The 21751-nt window shown below is 46.6% G+C and overlaps 1 protein-coding gene across 2 annotated transcripts in view; it reads right to left on the bottom strand.

The window, feature by feature from the left end:
* DGKD (diacylglycerol kinase delta) overlaps window positions 1-21074 on the bottom strand; it is a 130589-nt gene extending 109515 nt beyond the window's left edge. Inside the window, exon 1 of one of the 2 annotated variants that reach the window (XM_064286528.1) lies at window positions 20919-21074. In XM_064286528.1, the coding sequence (XP_064142598.1) occupies window positions 20919-21074 (156 nt within the window). Of the gene's footprint in view, window positions 1-2187; window positions 4419-20918 lie in introns of those variants that run through there. The other variant, XM_023557749.2, reaches the window with a different exon arrangement.
* Window positions 21075-21751: the final 677 nt, after the last annotated feature.

Consider the following 21751-nt stretch of genomic DNA (forward strand, 5'->3'; position numbering starts at 1 on the left):
CCACCACACAGAAAGGAGACAGCAGGCCATTTCCCAGACTTCCCTTCTGCCCAGCTTCTGAGCGTTGGTCCATCTTTACCAAAGAGTTCCAACAGAGAGACCCTCAGATGGGACTGAGTTTAGTGAGATCGTTATTATTCCAAACTTTCCCCACCTATGAGAAGAATGGAGCCAAGTGCATTCTCTCAACTGTAAAACATCAAGGAATTCAATGACAGTAAAAGTTCTGAAATGCAGCTATTGCCTTTTTACTTTTTATATGTAAATACCGCCTGTTGTTGTTGTTAGGTGCCACTGGATCGATTCTGACCCATTTGACAGGGCAGAACTGCCCAACAGGGTTTTCCAGGAGCCCTGCTGGCATAGTGGTTAAAGAGCTTGGCTGCTAAACAAAAGGTCGGTGGCTCAAAACCACCACCGTTCCATGGCAGAAAGATGTGGCAGGCTGCTTCCGTTAAGATTACAGCCTTGGAAACCCTATGGTGGCACTTCTGCTCTGTCCCGTAGTGGAGTCAGAATCGACTCAACAGCAATGGGTTTGTTTTGGTTTTTTAATCTTTACAGAAGCTGATCACCAGGTCTTTCTCCTGTGGAGCTGCTGCGTGGGTTTGAACCGCTGATCTTTCAGTTAGCAACTGACTACTTAACCATTGTGCCCTCCTTGACCACCCATAAAGAACGCTCTACTAAAATCACTCTGTGAGCTCTGCTGACACCAATCCCAAATGGTCGCCATCACCAAGCAACCCCGACAAACCCATGAGCATGTTTTTAATATTGGGGGGCAGAGAGCTTGAGAGGCCGGCTCTAGGCGGAAGCCTGGCCCTCTTCCATCTTCCCACACGACACAGCACCGTTCTGTTGGGATGACAGTGGACCCCGTGCCAAAGGCCAAGAGAGCTGGCCAAAGCACAATCACCACGACCCAGACACGACCCAGACGCAGACTGCCAGCCAGAAGTAGGCGGCACATGATCCCGACACACCCCGCTACTTAGGGACACACGGGCTACAGAGAAGGACACCAGGAGACGAGGCCACTGCCCGCCCGCCTGCCCACCCAGCACAGGAATCAGAGAGGGTGGGAGACACAGCCCTGGACCTGCCTGGTGGCCCTTCCGGCTCCCAGTGCCCATACCCACAGCTACAGGCAGTGTAAAACCCGCTGATGGGCAAACACCATTTGAGGGTCAATAAATCAAAACAAAAAGAGGGGTGGGGGTGAGTGGCAGGCCATGAAGTCGATAGGTCCAATGTGAATTATTACAGCAAACTGAAGACCATTTTAGAAAATATGTGCTCCTTGTTCTCTGTAAGATACAGGAAGACACTATCTCTATCAAAAAAATTAAATTAATACTTTTTTTTTAAAGGACAGACAGGGAGTACCAAAATGAAAACAGAATGAAATTAAAAGACAACAAGCTCAGACCCCGGCCAAGATTAGAAAAGGAAGCAAAAAAAAAAAGACAGAAAGCACACTGGAGCAGAATTAAAATCCACTCTGGAAGGGGCAAAAGGGATCACGTACAGTCCAGAAAAGGTCCCTGTGGAGGAGAAGACGGAACTGAGAGGCTCACAGGAAGTGGTAGATAAAGCGGAGAAGAAAACGCTTACAAGAGCGAGGGGCCGAGTGCGAGAGGACAGTCTCTCTAACCTGCACGGTAGAACTGCCCAAAGGGAAAACAAAATCCATGCAGAGAAGACAAAAGCTTTCCCAGTGGGACACTACCAACCCATTCTAAGAGGCTCCTATGACCCTCAACCTGACCAAGCCTGAAAAAGCAAAGCAAATATCTGACGCGCTGAAATCATCGGGCACAGCCTGGCCCAGGCACAGGGTACGAAGGGCGACATGCCCACACCACGTCGGCCACCCCAGTCACACTCATGGTCCTCTCTGACCCAGGCCCAGCCCTGGGCTCCATCCTCAAGACTTAAAGACAGGTGTCAGCACAGCAAAGAAGCCCTTCAGTCCAGGAGCCAGCTTAATGTGGCTCTCCTGGCAAAATGGGGACAACTGGAACACCAAAGAGAATGACTGTAACCCAAACGAAAACACTGAATGAACACAGCCATGGATCCACAGTAATTTGAGAGAGAAAACATTTCCCACCGTGAGATAACTACTGCACCAAATCCTTACTTTAAAATTTGGTAATTAAGCTCAAGGAATCCAGCAATTACCTGGCCTTTCTAGAAGGAATCGTAGTTCTTCCCCACCTGAAGCCAGAAAACATCTTTACAGAAGAAGACCAAGAAATCAACGTGGAAGGAATGAGGAGAAAAATCACCATTCTGTAAAGCCCAATATAAAAAGGATTCAGGCAAGCATCACCTTTGAATGCTGAAAGCCATTTGGTAAAAGGCTGCTGAGGAAAAGGGCATTTGCAGGGTACCCGAGAATTACCTCACAGATGACTTCCTCATTGCAAAGGGGCATCCACATTTCTGAGGGGAAGAAGAGAAGCTCTCCACGTTAGCCAGGCAATGACACAGCAGGGGACAGGCTGGCATGACACGCCTCGTGATGAGATCCAGCACCAAGCGCAGAGCACTCTGCATCTAGGACATCTGCCCAAAACGTTCAACGTGAATACAATCAAGCCTTCCAGACCTCACTTCCAGTCTGCAGGACACAGAACAATGTAAGAGAAGCCAGGAGGAAACAATCAGACAAAACCAGAGAGAGGTTTTACGAGACAAGTGCCTAATGTCTTCAAAAAGTCAGTGTCACTTGTACACCAATGTTCACTCCAGCACTATGCACAAGAGTCAAAAGGTGGAAACAACCCAAGTGTCCACCGACAGGTGAATGGATAAACAAAACGTGCTCTACCCATACAATGGAGTATTATTCAGCCGTAAGAGAAAGGAAGCTTTGCTTCAGGCTACGACATGAACCATAAAAACATCGTGTTGAGTGCATTAAGTCACACACAAAAAGGGACAAATACTGTATGATCCCACTTATAGGAAATATCTAGAATGAGCAAATACACAGCAACAGAAAGTAGATTTAGTGGTTTCCACAGGCTGGAGTTAACGCTCAATGATTGAGAGTTTCTGTTTGGGGTGATGAAAAATTTTCCATCAAACAGTGGATTTTTCATCAAACAAACAGGGGTGACAGTTGTACAACATTGTGAATATAATTAACATACACTTAGATGGCAATTTTTGTTATATATAGACATTTGTTGCTGTTGTGTGCCGCTGAGTGGATTCCAGCTCATAGCAACCCTATATGACACAGCAGAACTGTCCCCTAGGGTTTCCTAGGCTATAATTTTTATGGGAGCCAATTGGCAGGTCTTTTCTCCCATCAGGCAGCTGGTGGGTTTGAACCACTGCCCACTGAGCTAGCAGCTGAGCATTTGTTTAACCATTGCGCCACCAGGTGCATGTGTCTGCAGTAAGAAAAGATGAATGAAAAAACAAAACATAAGGAAAAAAAGACTGGTGGAGGCAGCTGCTCTAAATTCGGAAACTAAAGACATACAACAACCAAATACAATGGTGGCGTTTACAGGTGCTCCCCGACTTATGACACATTCAAGTTATGGTGGACCGCAGTTACAACCACCCTTTTTTAACAAAGACACATCTTATCTTTAGTAATAAATACTACATACAACACTGCAGCATGTAATTTGCTGATGTTATTATTCTCATGCCAACCCCCAAAGGCAAAGATCAGATTTATAAAGACACCGATAATTAAAGGTAATAACAATGAAAAAAAATTGAGGTATTCGAATTACATCAGAACCAACTTATGACGGAGTCTTCGGAAAGGAACTCTGTCACCAAGTCGGGGACTACCTGTACAATTAACTTTACCAAAGAATTTGGTCTTTGGAGTTGGTTCCTGGGAGGTAATCTCTAAACCTAAACCCACTGCCATTGAGTCGATTCTGACTCATAGCAACCCTATATAAGGTTTCCAAGGCTATAATCTTTACGGAAGCAGACTTCTCTCTTTTGAGCTGGTGGGCTCAAAACTGCTAACCTTTCAGTGAGCAGCCAAGCACTTAACCACTGCACCACCAGGGCACCTTCGGTAATCTTTAAAAAAAGCAAAGCAAACCCATTGCCATCAAGTTGATTCTGACTCATAGCAACCGTTTAGGACACAGTAGAACTGTCCCACAGAATTTCCATGGAGCAGCTAATAGATTCGAACTATCGACCTTTTAGTTAGCAGCCTGAGGCTTAATCACTGTGCCAGGTAATCTCTAAAAAAACAAACTAAACCCGTTGGCATCAAGTTTATTTCCAATACCTAGTGAACCTATAGGACAGAGGAGAACTGCCCCATAGGGTTTCCAAGGAGAACCTGGTGGTTGCAAACTGCCTAGTAGCCATAGCTACACCACAATCTCTAGACCCTTGGAATTTCCCCAGTGATAGGAGTCTTTTTTATTCATGGAGAGGCTCCAGATCACATATATCTGACAGATTATGCTAATGAGGTGACTCCTGGTGGGGGCTGGCGAAACGAGAGCCATCACAGTGTACCAAGGGACCTCAAGAGAGCGGGGCTGGAGATTGAATCCAACCACACGAGCAATGACTCAATCAATCACGCCTGTATAATGAGATCCCAGTATAAAAGCTCTGGGCACTGAATCTTCATGAGCTTCCTAGTTGGTGGAAGACATTAGTGCTTGGGAGGACGATACATTCCTTTTTTGTGACATGGAAGCCACCCATTAAAGGTCCTCCCAGACCTTGCCCTACATGCATGTCTTCAGTTGTATCCTTTTTGCTATAATAAAACTGTAAGCATAAGTATAACACTTTCCTGAGTTCTGTGGGTCATTCTGTCTTATTATCCAACCCAAGGGAGTAGCAAGAGCCAGCAGATCGGAAGTGAGGATGGAATTCTGAGGGGGTAGTGGGAAATCCCCAAACCTGTAGCCAAGCTCGCGGGTAGCATCTGGAGTGTTGGACAGACTTGATAGTCTGGAGGACTGTGTCCTTCATCTTGTGACATGCATGTTAAGGCATTTAGGGGTAAGCTGTCACAATGTCTACAAATTATTTTCAAAAGGTTTAGCAACATTATTTATGTATAATGGAATACCTATAGATAAAACACATATGGCAACATGTTAACATTGTTGAATCTCGGTAGTAATATACAGGTGTACACTTGTAATACGATTTCTTTTTGAAATTTTTCATAATAAAAAATCTGGCTATGGGAAGATAGAGAGAGAGGGAAGATGGCAAAATTGGCACGAAACGAGAGACTGAAAGGGCTGACTCAATAGGGGGAGAGCAAGTGGGAGAAGGGAGTAAGATGCATGTAAACTTACATGTGACAGACTGATTGGAATGGTAAATGTTCACTTGAAGCTTAATAAAAAATTAATTAAAAAAAAATCTGGCTAAGTGCTTTGTTTGCAACGATGTTCTTCACAGAAAATATGGTGCAACCATGAAAAAGAGTAAGAACAAAGTAATTTTAATAACCTAGGGAAATGCCTATAACATTAAAGTAAAAACTTAACATATAGGTTCAACTAAACTAAACATATACAGAAAAATAGTTGGGAAGGAAATACGAAAGACACAGTTAACAGTAGCCTTGGTCTACCTCGGCTTCTCTGCAGCCCCCATCCCTCCCTCTCCACCCTCACCCTGGGGGAAGGCCCTCTTCCTGCTCTCTTACTTCCTCCTCTGCCCACTGCCTAAAAGCCACGGGCCCCAGATTCAGACAAGCCCCTTCTACTGTCAGCTGCTCTCATTCTTGGGCTCAGATCGACCACTCCCATGATGCTCACCTCTGTGCCTGGCTGTTTGGGGGCCACAAAGAAGACAGTGGGAAGAGAAAGCAGTAGGAGACGTGGGTGTAGCCAGTGAGACTGGCTAGCTAGTGACTCCTGGGCAGCCCTCTAACTGCTTGAAGTCCATTTGCTTGCTGAGGTAGTTAGGGGTACTTCCCCCCATCAGTACAGCCAGTGGGTGAAGAGTAACAGGATCCAGGAGGGCACACAGCAGAGGTAAGGGAGGGCATCATCTGAGCCTCAGACCTCCCTCCCCAGCCAGCCTTCTCCCACAGCTCCCATCTCATGGAAGCCCTCCATCACCCAGCTACTCATACAGACCACAGTTCCTATCTCACAGAAGAGCTCCATCACCCGGCCAGTCATGCAGACCACAGCTTCCATCTCACACAAGCCCTCCATCCCTCAGCTAGTCATACAGACCACAGTTCCATCTCACAGAAGACCTCCATCACCCAGCTAATCATACAGGCCACAGATCCATCTCACAGAAGACCTCCATCACCCGGCTACTCATACAGACCACAGCTCCCATCTCACAGAAGCCCTCCATCACCCAGCTAGTCATACAGACCAAAGCCTCCCTCTTCCCCAATACCTATGCCAAACCACCACCAAGTTCGAACGATGTCACCTTCTGAGTACCTGTCAAAGCCAACTAAATCTCTGCAACACCACCACCACAATCCCAGCCCTAGCCACCAGTATCCCTTGAGGCACTACTGGTCGCCTAACTGGTCTGCCAGCATCCACTCAGGCAACCACAACACAAGCACAGTGATTTTTTTCAAAATCTAGATCTGATTATGTCACACTCCTTCCTAAAATCTTAAAGCAGTAATATTGCTCTATTCTGGGGGTCTAAAAATACAGAGTTCCCGAAGGCAACCTCCTGCCCAACTCTCCAGCCTCATCTCACAATCAAGTTCTCCTCGACTCTTGCTCACTTTAACCACATCCCCCTTCTTTCAGTCCCTTGATTTCCCCACACTCCCTCCTGCCACAGGGCTTTTGCATACCTCTTTGATCAGCTACTTCCTCCTCATTCCTTTTTTCATCCTTTAAAAAAATACATTTTCGTTTTTGTTGTGACATACCACACATGCAAAATATGCACAAAACACAAATACACAATTAAAAAAAAAAAAAGACAGACAACCCAATTAACCACTCCCTAGGTCAAGAAACAGAACACTACTAGCACTCACTCCGAAAGCCCCTCTCGTGGCCCATCCAATCACTACCCCTCTCTTCCCACCATCTGAGCTACTCCAGTCATTGCTTCCTTACATGCAAGCTTAAACACCAAGTAGGCAAGCCTAAACACCTCAGCATGGTCCTGTCTATTCTGAACATCATATAAATGGAACCATACAGAACGCATCCTTTCATGTCTGGCTTCTTCGGCTCTGCACTAGTGCTGGGATTAACCCCTGTTCTGCAGGCAGTAGTAGTACGTTTTCACTGACATGTAGTATTCTCTTGTAAGGCCATACCATAATTTATCCATTCTACTACTGATGGGCATTTGGCTTGCTTTCATTTTTTTTTAAAAAAATAGATAATACACTAGTAATATTCCTGCTCTAGATATGTATTTAGAGGTAGAATTGCTGACTCACAGGGTATACGTGTCTTCAACTTTAATAAACACTGCCAAATTGTTTTCCAAAAGTGGTATTACCAATTTAACATTCCTATAAACAGTGAATTAGCATTTCCTGCCCCACATCTTCAGTGCCACTTGGTATCATCAGCCTTTTTAATTCAGCCATTCTGGTGGATAAGGATTGGAAGCTCTCTGCACTTTTAATCTGCAATTCTCTGTTAATGAGGTTGAATGCCTTTTCACACTTATGGGCCATTTGGATATCTTCTTTTGTGGGGTACCCGGCTGAACCTCTTGTCCATTCTTCTACGGAGCTCTCTTCTTATTGATTTATATGAGTTCTTTTTATATTCGAGATGTTGTTGTCGTTAGGCACTGTCGAATCAGTTCTAACTCACAGCAACCCCAGGTACAGCCGAACGAACCCCTGCCCAGCCCTGCACCACCCTCACAACCGTTGCTGTGTTTCAGCCCATCGTTGCAGCCACTGTGTCAATCCAACTTGTTGAGGGTCTTCCTCTCTTTCCCTGACCCTCTACTTTACCAAGCATGATGTCCTTCTCCAGGAACTGGTCCCTCCTGATAACATGTCCGAAGTATGAAGAGACGAAGTCTCACCATCCTAGCTTCTAAGGAGCATCAAGGCTGTACTTCTTCCAAGACAGATCTGTTCATTCTTCTTGCCAAAACCAAAACCAAGCCCATTGCCTTCAAATCGATTCCTTGGTATATCCTTCCATTCACTTGGGTTGTCCTCACTCAGTAATGTTTTATAATTTCCTGCATATATTAAAAAAAAAAAAAACCCATTGCCATCAAGTCTATTCCCACTCATAGCAACCCTATAGGACAGAGTAGAACTGCCCCATAGAGTTTCCAAGGAGTGCTGGTGGATTTGAACTGCCGACCCTTTGGTTAGTAGCCACAGCACTTAACCACTATGCCAGCAGGGTTTCCAAAATTTGGAGTTAAGATACCGAGCTGTTGTATAAATCTTTTATTAGATTTAGTCCTGGATATTTTATATTTTTGATGGGTTATTCACAAATAGATTTCCAAATTTCCAAATACATGGGGATTTTCTAGCTATCCCTTTATTGATTTCCAGCTTAATTCTACTGCCATCAGAGAACGTACTTGGTAGAATTTCAGTCCTTCAAGTCTCTTTGTTGAGACTTTTTTGTAACCAGCATACGGTCAATTGTGACAATATTCCTAGTACATTTGAAAAGAATTTAGATACTGCAGTTACAGGGTAAAATGCTGTATAGATACCCATTAGGCCAAGCTTATGACTTGTGTTGTTCAATTCATCTACATTTTTACAATTTTGTCTGCTTGTCGTAAGGGAGCAGTGTGTTAAAATATCCCACTATGATTGTGGATGTGTTTATTTCCATTACAGTTGTGTTTATTTTTGTTTTATATATTGAAGTTATAGCATTAGATGCACGGAAACCCTGATGGCGCAGTGGTTAAGAGCCACGGCTGCTAACCAAAAGTCAGCAGTTTGAATCCACCAGGCGCTCCTTGGAAACTCTAGGGGGCAGTTCTACTCTGTCCTATAGGGTCGCTATGAGTCAGAATCGACTTGACAGCAATGGGTTTCGGTTTTGGGTATTAGGTGCAAATGAGTCCTGGTGGCCTAATGGTTAACTACTTAGGTGCTAACCGAAAGATTTGCAGTTCAAGGCCACCCAGCCGCTCCACGGGAGAAGGACCTGGTGATCTGCTTCCATTAAGATTACAGCCTAGAAAACCGTATGGAGCAGTTCTACACTGTCACATGGGTTGCTATGAGTCAAAAATCGACTTAACGGCACCCAACAACATTAAGCGCATATAAATTTTAAATTATTATATCTTCCTAGTGAAATGAAATGAACCTTTTATCATTTGTCAGTATCGCATCTTTCTCTAACAATAATTTTGCCTCAATGCCTACTCTGACGTTAAAACAGCTACACCAACTTTCCTTTGGTTAGTGTCTGCACAGTACTTTTTCTTCTACCTTCAATCTTTTTATATCTGCATATTTTAAATGTGTCTCTTTTAAATAGCATAGTTGGGTTTTGTCTTCTTAACCTGTCTGATAATCTCTGTTTTTAATTGGGGCACTAAAGTCCACCTACATTTACCGCAAGTGCCGATATACCCAAACCAAAACCAACCCTGTTGCCGAGTCAATTCTGACTCATAGCGACCCTACAGGAGAGTAGAACTGTCCCATACAGTTTCCAAGGAGTGCCTGGTGGATTTCAACTGCCAACCTTTTAGTTATTAGCAGCCGTAGCTCTTAACCACTACACCACCAGGGTTTCCAATTACTGGTATACTGGGATTTAAGTCTACTATTTGCTTTCAATTTACTCTCTTGTTCAGTGTTTTCTTTCCTCTCCTTGACTGTCTTCTTTCAGATTGAGCATTTCTTGTTATGCAATTTTTCTCCTCTCTTAGCTTAGATATCATGTACACTATCACAATCATTTTAGTGGCTACCATAAAAAAAAAAAAAAAAAAAACTTTGTCAAGTGGATTCCAACTCATGGGGGCTACCACAGAGATTACAAAATGCACCCCTGACTTAATACGAGCTGGTTCTTTTTTCTTCTGCCTGGAAATGCAAGGACGTTGCAACAGTTTTATTCCATTTACCTCCCTTCTGACTCACATGCCTTTGTGGTCATATATTTCAATTCTATATATATTTTAAAGCCAAAAGACATAATTAATCTTTACAGCCTATAATCATTTAGTCTTGTCCACACAGATAGAGCATTGCCATCGAAGTCGATTCCGACTCAGCAACCCTACAGCACCGAGCAGAAAAGCCTCATCGGTTTCCAAGCCTGGAACCTACACAGAAGCAGACTGCCACATCTTTCTCTGCGGAGTGGCTGGCCTCTGGGCCGACCTCTGGGTTAGCGGCCGAGCGCATAACCACTGCGCCACCAGGGCTCCTTTATCCACGTAGATACCGTCTTGTTTATTACTCTTTTCCTTCCTACAGCTCTAGCCTTTCACCTGTGGTAATTTTCCTCCAGACAAAAACAAACTACAAAGCATCCACTGGTGTCTCCCTCAGTGGATCTGCTGGCAAATAATTCTATTTGTGTTTATTTAAAGCTGTCTTTACTTAAACTTTATTTCTGAGGGATCTTGTTGCCAGGTAAAGAATACTGGGGAAGCAGGCAGTTTCTTGCCACACTTAAATTTCAAATGACTTCTGGTCCCCACTGTTTCTGTCAAGAACACAGCTATCAATTTAACTGCTGCTCTTTGGAGGGTAATATGTCTCCGGTTTTATGGGTCGGAACGGACTTGATGGCAATGGGTTTGGTTTTGGGTATAGTTTTCAACAGTTTTACTACAGAGTGACTAGGTGTGGTTTTCTTTGTCTTCATAGGACCATCGAGTCTGTGGATAGTGTCTTTTACTTGTGGAAAATTCTCATGTATTGCCTTTTCAAATATTGTTTCTTAACCATTCTCTCTCTGCTCCTTCTGAGGTACCAATTAAACACAAGTTAGTTAGACCTTGCTATTTCCTACCCTGTCTTTGAGTATTTCCATTTTTTAAGTCTCCAGGCCTCCTTGTGGGTATGTTCTTTTGAGCTAACTTCTGGGTCACTATTATTTTTTTTTTCTTCAGCTGTGTCTAATCTGTCATTTCTTTCAGTACTTAATTTTGATTACGGCAGTTTTCTGTTTTAAATTTTTCTTTTTTATAGTTTCTAGTTCTCTGCCAAGGAGCCCTGGTGGCACAGCGGTTAAAGCTCTTGGCTGATAATCAAAAGGCTGATGGCTCGAACACACCAGCTGCTCAGTGGGAGAAAGATGTGGCAGTCTGCTTCTGGAAAGATTTACAGCCTTGGAAACCCTGTGGGGCAGCTCTACCCTGTCCTATAGGATTGCTATGAGTCGGAGCCGACTTGACGGCAGCAGGTTTGGTTTAGGTCTTTGCCAAAATTCTCAATTTGGTTTTTTATCTCCTCGAACAGAGCAAGCAGTATGTACGGCAACCGTGAACTTTTTCAGCCACTGGGGTTTATTGGGAAGTTCCTATACCACTGACAGCATGTGCCACTGCAAGGTAGGGGCCTTTATGACTGTTTGAAACACACAAAATGGGTGTGTATCACAAACCACTGTTTTTACAGGGTATTGTATGAGATGTCTGAATTTTTGGTAGGAAATAAAGAAATTTTGAAAATTTTTGTTACACATATGTACCAATAAACCCTGGTAGGGACTCTGGGATATAATTAATGGTACTTCATCGAAGCCCAAAAAACCCCAGTGCCACTGAGTAGATTCTGACTCATAGCGACCCTACAGGACAGAGTAGAACCGCCCCATAGAGTTTCCAAGGAGCACCTGGCAGATCTGAACTGCCAACCCTTGGGTTAGCAGCCATAGCACTTAACCACTACGCCCCCAGGGCTTCCATATGTACCACTCAACACTTAAGTAGGCTTGTGGGAGGGGGGCAAGAAAAAAAAAATCCATACTACCTACCAAAAATTCAGACACACTCAAGGAGTCAACATGTTTCCATTAATGAAAACACACACTAACACAAAAACTTCAAAGCAGCAAATAATTGCCTCACCAAAGGGTTAAAGCCTGTGTCCACAATCGGAAGCCCTTGCTGATCCGTTTTTATAGCTGCTTGTTTCTATTGGTTTTAATTCCTGTGGCCTTGCCTCCCTGTGCGTCTCTTTTTTATTGCATGCAGAGCACTGAGTTTACAAAATAGCTTGCGACAGTAACTGGGGGCCTCTAGAAAGGGTTGATGTTCGCTTCTGTTAGGGACCTGGGGACACTAGTACTCTGGGGTTACTGTAATCTCAGAGACTGAGATGACTTCCTCTGGAAGGCCTACTTCTGGTTCATCTTTAGTCCTTAGAAGCGGCTTTTCAGGATCCCAAACCAAATGAAGGGGGTTCACATAGGCTTTCTGCCCTTTGGGAGAACCTGAGCTCTTAGCCCTACCAAGGTATGTCTGATGGCCTCACAGAGCTCCGTCTCTCAGCTTCCCCCTTCAGAATCACTATATGGCTCAAGAGAAAAGACAGCCCCAAGTGCCATCCTCACTTCCGCAGACCTCGATATCCCAGATCCCAGTCTCCTAATTCGTCATGGCCTTATTAGCTCTCTGGTGCCTCCAAGCAGATGGTGCTTAGCAGAAGGGCTAGTCAGAGCTACTCAGTCCACCATTACCAGAAGCAGAAGTCTCTCTTCCCTGCCATTTTTCACACCTTGGTCATTTTCTCAAGAAGCCCTTACTAAACCTCCCTGTTCACCTACTATGCGCTCTCACAGAATCTGGCCCTCTCCTGCCTAACACTCATCACAGTTACGACGTTACATCTGTGATTTGATGAACGTCTGTCTAGACTATCCGCTCTACGGGTTCTTTGTTATTACTGTTCACTGGAACACGGGAAGCGCTTACCCGTCTACATCAAGAAATTCGGAAGACAATCGACTGGAAGAGACCCATATTCGTGCCCATTCCAGGGAAAGGCAATCAAACAGAATGCATAAATGACAAAACAACATTGTTAGCATCACATGATACCAAAATTCTGCTGAAGATAATTCAAAACCGGTTGCAGCCGTATATCAACAGGGAACTGCCAGATGTTCAAGCCAGATTCAGAAGAGCATGTGGAATGAGAGATATCACTGCTGATGTCAGATGGATCTTGGCCAAAAGCAGAGAATACCAGAAAGATGTTTACCTGTGTTTTATCCACCACACAAAGGCATTCGACTTTGCGGATCATAACAAATTACGGATAACATTGCAAAGAATCGGAATTCCAGAACACTTAACTGCGCTCATCCAAATCTATACGTGGATCAAGAGGCAGTCGTTCAAACGGAACAAGGGGGTGCTGCATGGTTTAAAATCAGAAAAGGTGTGACAGGGTTGTATCCTTTCACCGTACTTAATCTATATGCTGAACGAATAATCCATGAAGCTGGGCCATATGAAGAAAAATGCAGCATCAAGATTAGAGGAAGATGCGTTAACAACCTGAAATAATGCAGACTTGAAGCACTTACCGAAGAAGGTAAAAGACCACGGCCTTCAGCCTCACAACTGGACTAATAACGTCATGATAAATGGAGAAAATACTGAAGTTGTCAAGGACTTCATATTACTTGGATCCACAGTCAACACTCACGGAAGCAGCAGTCAAGAAATCAAACACACTGGGCAAATATGCTGCAAAAGACTTATTTAAATTGTTAAAAAGGAAAGATGTCACTTTGAGGACTAAGGTGCTCCTGACCCGAGCCATGGTGTTCTCAATCGCCTCATATGCATGCAAAAGCTGAACAATGAATAAGGAAGACCGAAGAAGAACTGACATATTCCATCTGTGGTGTTGGCAACAATACCGAATACACTATGGACTGCCAGAAGGGCAAACAGATCTGTCTTAGAGGAGGTACAGCCAGAATGTTCCTTAGAAGCAAGGATGGCAAGACTTCATATCACTTACTTTGGAAATGTCATCAGCAGGTACCAGTCCCTGGAGAAGGACATCATGCTTGGTAAAGTAGAGGGTCATTGAAAAAGAGGAAGACCCTCAATGAGATGGACTGACACAGTGGCTGCTACAGCGGGTTCAACATAGTAACGACTGTAAGGATGGTGCAGGACCAGGCAACATTTCATTCTCTTATAAATATGGTCACCATGAGTAGGTGCCAACTCAATGGCACCTAACTACAACTGTTCAACAAAGCATCCCCAGGGTCTAGCACACTTAGCAATATTAAAGTCTCAAATATCTGCTGAGCTAAACTAAATTTATGAAATAAGGAAAATAATACCTAGCCCATACTGTTTCCACAAACATTCAATTAAATTTCTTTAAAACTTTTGTTTTTAAAGATGTTCATTATGAAGTTTCTGCCATATTTGTTTTTATTTGTTCTTCTGGCTACTAGAGATAGAGACACTCAGATCAGCCTGGGCCAGGGGAGGAGACGTGTGGAGATGGTTACTATTTGGCATACAAAAAGTGAACGAGACCCAGAAAATAGCAAAAACCATCCTTCGTTGAATGCTCACTATATACCAAGCACTTGGAAACCCTGGTGGCATAGTAATTAAGAGCTACAGCTGCTAAGCAAGAGGTCAGCACTTCAAACCCGCCAGGCACTCCTGGGAAACTCTATGGGGCAGTTCTACTCTGTCCTATAGGGTCGCTGTGAGTCAGAATCAACTCAACGGTGGTGGGTTTGGTTTTCTTGGTTAAGCTAACTATTTTATATAGATCACCTCATTTAATTCTATGAGTTATCATTATTTGTATTTTATGGATATAAAAGCTATTATCTTCATTTCTATTTTGCAAGTATGAAAACTACGACACCCGACCCAGGAATGAATATTTTCCTTGTTTACGATGAGGAAATCAAGTCTTAAGAGATGTTTAGGGCCTTCCAGCCGTGGCGACCTCCCCACACAAACGTGCCCCTCGCAAAGGATCTCCTTCATCCCTCTCCAGAAGAGAAAACACAAGAAGAAGCACCTGGTACAGAGCTGTAACTCCTACTGCACGAGTGTGAAATGCCTAGGATGCTGTAAGATGCCATGGCGTCTAACTACGCACAGACAGTAGTTTTGTGCATTGGCTGCTCCACTCTCCTCTACCAGCCCGAACAAAGAAAAGCAGAGCTTCTGGGAAGATGCCCTTCAGATGGAGCAGCACTGGAAGCACCCTGAATCAAGATGAGTGGGAAACCATCCCAATACACACACTCTGGATTAAAAAAGAGAGAGAGAGGTTTAGAAACTTATCCATGATCACATGTCTCCTAAGTAGCAGGGCAGCGTCCAAGCCAACTTCCTCCGACACGAGGACACCGTAATACTACAACAGCATTAAAAAGCCTTTACGGCCCTTCACACCCACCAGCACAGCTATGATAAAAAAGACGGATAATAACAAGTGTTGGCGAGGATGCAGACAAACTGGAACCCTATACATTCCTGGTGGGAATGCAAAATGGTGCAACTACTTTGGAAAACAGCCTGGCAGTTCCTCGAAAGGTTAAACACAGAGTTACCATATGACCCAGCAATTCCACTCCTAGGTACGTATCCTAGAGAAATGGAAGTGTATGTCCACACAAAGATATGTGAACAAATGTTCATGGCGGCATTATTCATAACAGCCAAAAAGTGGAAGATGAATGGATAAATAAAATGTAGTATTACCCACACACAGCCCTGGGGGCACAGTGATTAAGAGCTCGCCTGCTAACCAAAAGGTCAGCAGTTCGAATCCACCAGCTGCTCCCTGGAAGCCCTGTGGAGCTGTTCTACTCTGTCCTGTAGGGTCGCTATGAGTCGGAATCAACTCAACTGCAACAGGTTTGGTTTGGTTTATTATCCACACAATGGAATACCATTCAGCAGTAAAAAAAAAAAAATGAAGTACTGATACGTTTTACAACATGGATAAACCCTGAAAACATGACGTTTACGTGAAAGAAACTAGTCACAAAACAGCACATACCCTGTGAGTCCATTCATATAGAACGGCCAGGACAGACAAATCCAGATTGACAGAGAGTAGATCAGTGGTTGCCTAGGGCTGGTGGGGTTGGGGGGGAAGTAAGGGGCAATGGCTAATGGGTACAAAGTTTCTTTTTCAGCTGATGAAAATGTTCTAAAATTGATATGCGGTGGTTGCAAAAATCTGTGAATATAATAAAAGGCACTGAGTTGTACACTTTAAAAGTGAATCATATAGTATGCAAATTATTAACGCAATAAAGTTTTTTTTTTTAAGACTTTCGCAATGCAACTTGAACCTTTTGCCTAATTTCTACTAGTCTTCAAGTCACAACGGAGAAATGCTTTGTTTAAATCTGTAAATCAACTACACAATCACTTTCATGCTCATACCCAAAAAACTGGCTTTTTAAAAACATTTATGTACGTAAATAAAACTCTTAACTGTGAATTGATGTACAGGTGTAATGTACAGGTCACTGTATAGGCGCCACTTTCTTTTTTCCGTCCTTGCTATGTGGATTTAGAGTCATTTGTTGTGTAAAACGGTCAGGAAAACAAATGAAACAATATGTTTGCTGGGAGAAGTTCCCACTCTGAACAATTCAAATGTATGCAGGAAGTGCTGAACTAAGATGGCCATTGCAAATCTATACACACCAAATTTCCAGTATGCTAATTAACGACTGGAGGAAAAGTTTTAAAAGAATCTTACAAGCCAAAGACATATCTGGAGTTGGGTGAGGCTTCTCTTTACATATAATGTCTTGGTTTCTCAAGGTGTGGTTCTCAGACCAGCAGCTGTGGTGGTGGCATCCCCTGGGAGCTTATCAGAAATGTGGACTCCCAGGCCCCACCCCAGACCAACTGGACCAGAACCTGTACTTTATCAGGCTCCCCAGGGAACGTGCATGTGTATGCACACACTGTCACAAGATACTCTCTTCCCCCTCCCACCCCCATCAGTAGAGCTCTAGCCTGTGTGAACTGGTATTTCAAAAACTTGACATACAGCTGTGGTCCTGGGCCCGTTGGCCCCTCAATTCCATTCCTTCCTCTTCTCTGTTCCAACTTGCAGAGGGGCTGATTCCTGCAGATGGGGTTTCCCAGGCTAGTGGGGGCGGCAACAACCCATCTCTAGCAGCAGCTGTGCCCTCCCATGGCCCCAGCCCCCTCACCCCCACCGGCTGCTCCTGGAGTCTGAGCCACTACCTCCCTCCTTCATCTCCCAACCTAGGGGTGGCCGTGGTTGCCTGCTTGTTGCTTCAGCTCAGGGCTGCTCATGGGCCCATTCGCTTCCCTAGGCTCTTCGATCATCTGAGCGACGATTACATTAAATGCCTTCTGCTTTACATACTTACGGTGGGCTGTTTGTGGGCTCAGCAGGACACCCCATACCACGGTGGATATTTCTTTTACGCACCACATATGCCAGAAGGATTTTCTGAATGGTGTGTCTGTTACTGCACACGCAGTAAACCTCCCATTTCCCACATTCTGACACTCTGACAAACCCCAAAGCTGAGGCGGCCCCTGATCTGCACGGCAGATGTGACTGCCTGCAGAGACGCCAGTCCTTGGGGTGTATTTTTTACACTCTACCGACCGCTCCTCTTCAACCAGGACGGCTGGGAGAGCGACTATTGTTTAGGGGGAAAAAATCTCCTGCAGAACAGAATTCTGGACTAACACAGGAATCTCTCTGTGATCAAATCTCTCTCAACAAGATCCTGCTCTTAATCGGACTTGTAAACACATGACCCAGACCACCCTGGGGCGTCCCATTGCTAGAGGGACCTAGCCACAGGAGAGGCACCTCCTTTCAGTAACATTTACTGCTGCTTTTTTTGGGGGGGATGTTCCCGACAGCACAGCTGATCTCATCACGCCTGTGCTCCGAATAAACCTCTCTGGCTCCCTCTTGCCCAAGGCCAAAAGGCCAACTCCTGGCCCCATACCCTCTTGTAGGACAGAGTAGAACTGCCCTATAGGGTTTCCAAGGCTGTAAATCTTTACTGGAGCTGACAGCCACATCTTTCACCCGCAGGGTAGCAGGTGGGTTCAAACCGCCAACCTTTCGGTTACCAGCCTAGCGCTTACCCACTGCAGGGCTAACTCATGGTCCAGCCCTTCAAAATCCAGACCCGTCTACCTCTTCAGTATCTTCCTACCCCATCCAACCTGACATACTCACCTGACCACTTCCAGGTGTTTCTACGCCTTGAGACTTGGAATGTTCAACTACATCACAGGCCCTTCCTCCCCACCTGGTCTGGAGAACCCGTTTTATCTCAGGGCCCCCTTATACCACCCTCCTTGTCCCTGCAGGTAGCTTCTCTATGCTCCCAGCTTCCAGCACTTACTATGCTGTACTGTCACTTTCACATGTCCATCTCCCTACTAGACTCGGAACTCTTTGGAGAAATCACCTCCCACCCTGGGAGCCTGACCTTGGTTCTGATCCACAATTACTACCTGTAACACCCTGGACAAGTCACTTAACTGCTCTGCCTCAATTTCCAACTCCATAAGATGGGGATGTTAGGTAACATCTACTCCTCTGCATTATCAGCAGGACTAAAAGAGTTAATCCATGTAATGTGCTTAGAAAAGTGCCTGGCACATAGTAAATGGCCGCATGCTAGCTTTTAAGACCCCAGACGCCACTCACCAAAGTGGGATGCAGAAAGTCCCACTTTGGTGAGTGGCGTCTGGGGTCTTAAAAGCTAGCATGCGGCCATCTAAGATGCATCAATTGGTCTCAACCCACCTGGGGCAAAGGATAATGAAGAAGACCAAAGACACAAGGAAAATACGAGCCCAAGAGAAAGAAAGGGCCCCATAAACCAGAGACTCCATCAGTTTCAGACCGGAAGAACTAGATGGTGCCCAGCTACCACCAATGACTGCCCTAACAGGGAAAACAACAGAGAATCCCTGATGGATCAGGAGAAAAGTCGGTGGCGGACCTCAAATGCTATAGTAAAAAGACCCGACTTAATGATCTGACTGAGACTAGAGGGATCCCCGAGGTCATGGCCCCCAGACTCTATTGGCCCAAAACTAAAACCATTCCCTAAGCCAACTATTCAGACAAAGATTAGCCTGGACTATAAGACTAAGATGATACTGCTAACAGGTGTGCTTCTTAGCTCAAGTAGACACATGAGACTATGTGGGCAGCTCCTGTCTGGAGGCGAAATGAGAAGGCAGAGGGGGACTGGAGCTGGCTGAATGGACGCAGGAAATGCAGGGTGGAGAGAAGGAGTGTGCTTCCACATTGCAGGGAGAATAACTAGGGTCACATAACAATGTGTGTATAAGTTTTTGCATGAGAAACTGACTTGAACTGTAAATTTTCACTTAAAGCACAATTTTTTAAACATTGTTTTCAGCTATTACTATCATTAGGAGCCCTGACGGCACAGCGATTAAGCACTCGGCTGCTAACCAAAGGTTGGCAGTTCAAACCCACCAGTCACTCTATGGGAGAAAGACGCAACAGTCTGTTCCCATAAAGATTTACAGCCTTGGAAACCCTATGGGTCAGTTCTACTCTGTCCTGTAGTATTGCTATGAGTCAGAATCGACTTGACGGCAATGAGTTTTGTTTTGTTTTTTAATATCATTAAGGAGCCCTGGTGGCATGACAGCTACTAACCAAAACGTTGGCAGTTCTCACCCGGTGATCCGGTTCAGTGAAGATTACAACCAGATGCGAAGCCACCACTGCCTGTCCATGGAAGCTTGCCTGTTGCTGTGATCCCAAAGAGGTTTCAGCAGAACTTCTGGACTAAGACTAAGAAGAAAGGCCTGGCAATCTACATCCGAAAAATCAACCAGTAAAAACCCTGCGGATCCCGATGGTCTAATCCCATCGTGCGTGGGGTCACGTGACAAGTCAGGGGTGAACTTAATGGCAGCTAACAACAATTACTACCATTATTAACACTACTACTACTATTACACCTCGAGCAAAGCAGGTGTTAACACCCATTAGCTGAATAACTGGAGCACTTAACCATAAACCTGTTTGCAACATGTTAGCAACAAAGGTGTTTCCCCATCACAGGTATCAAAGGCTGACAGAAAGCACATCAAGAAATGGCTCCCACGGGAAAGGCAAGGCTGAAGCTAACGGCCGGAGAAACAGCGCACTGCAGCAGCGGAGCGATTCCGTGCCAGGCGATCTGCCCAGGCTGCCCCGCGATGCCTGCCACTGCCCGGCCACCTGCCTGAGGAAGCCCTGCTCTAAGAGGGAGGGCTCACCTGTAGCAAAACCTTCAGCAGTGTGCAACAGGAAACACAACGGGAAAATTAACTTTACTCCTGCAGAAAGGAAATGCGTCTTTCTGCACCCACCGTTGAGCGTCTGGAGTTCTCCGTGGAGAGTTGGGTGTCCAGGGGGTGCGCAGGCAGGGAAGGCGGGGAGGAGTGGGGGACAGTCCCATAAGGCGCAGCCCTCCCTTTCGGGCACCAGAGCACACCGGACTGGGCTGAAGAGCCCCGCACCGGCTCCCAGGACCTCTCGGGACCAGCGACGGGTCTGCCGAGCGCCCCGCAGCAAAGACCTGGCCAGTCGCAGACAAGGGCGGACCGGGGCTCCGGCGGCGCGCGCCCGGAGCGCAGCGCGGACCCCACCTCCGGCCACCGGAGGACGAGCCGCGCGCGGCCCCCGCCTCCAGGCCGCTTTCCTCCCGAGCTCGCCGCGCGGGGCCGGCTCCCACGGGCCGCCGTAGCGGGCGCCCCCGGCCCGGCCCCGCCGCTCGGCCCCGCACGGCGCCACCTGCGCCCCGCCCGCCCCGACCCCGGCGGCCGCGCGCTCCGCCCGGGGCGCCGGCCCGCCCGCCACCGCCGCCAGCGCTCCGCCGGGGCGGCCGCAGGGCTCGGGCCGGGCCTGGGCGGCTGCTCGGCCGGGCCGCCGGGGCTGCGGCGGCGGAGAGGCGCGCGCCGGGCCGCCGCCGGCTCACCTTCTGGCGGATCTGGCCCGACGTGGACACCTTGCGGATGAGCTTCTGCGGGGAGCCGGGCTCCGCCTCGGGCTCGCTGTCCGACGACTCCTCGGGCGGCGGCGGCGGAGGGGGCTGCGGCGGGCCCGGCGGAGGGGCTCCCGCCGCCGCCGCCATGCTGCCCGGCCAGCGCGCGCAGGGGCGGGGCGGGGGCGGGCCGGGAGGGCGGGGCCGCGCGGGGGCGGGGCCGGGCCGGGGTGGCCGTCCCGCGCCCCCTGCCGGCCGCCCGCGCAGCCGCAGACGCGCCGGCGCCCGGGCCCCGCCCCCTCCGCCCCGCCCCGCCGCGCTCCGCCCCGCCCCGCCCCGCCCCCGCCCCCATCTAAATGCCCGGGGACCCGTCTTAGCATCCGTTTTCTTCCTAGCGCTCGATTTGGGTTCCTGTTGACTATTTAAAGAATGTTTATATCTTGATTCTTAGCCTTCCCTATCAGAATGTAAATGACCTCCGGAAGGGCCGGGACCTTTTCGTCTTGCCCAGCATTTTTGTAGAGCAGTGCCTGTGGTACAGTGGTTGCATCATAGACGGTTTGGGGACTGAATAAATGCGTGCAGGAGTGCAGAAAAGGAAGAAAGGGTGCACAATTCCACCTGGGAAGGCTGCCTGTTAAAAAAATAATAATAAAGATGTTGAAGGAGAGCTGAGAAAACTCGCAGGAGTTACTCCTGAAGAGAGTTCTAGGCCCAGCAACTAGGTTGTGAAAGTCCTGGAGCCCAAAAACCGAGACCACAGAAAAAGGGAAGCTGGAGCTTAGAGGAGGGAAGTGACCTTAAGATCCCGGGGGCAGGCAGGTCAA

This window comes from Loxodonta africana, chromosome 6 (assembly GCF_030014295.1).
Source record: "Loxodonta africana isolate mLoxAfr1 chromosome 6, mLoxAfr1.hap2, whole genome shotgun sequence".
Classification (NCBI taxonomy): domain Eukaryota; kingdom Metazoa; phylum Chordata; class Mammalia; order Proboscidea; family Elephantidae; genus Loxodonta; species Loxodonta africana.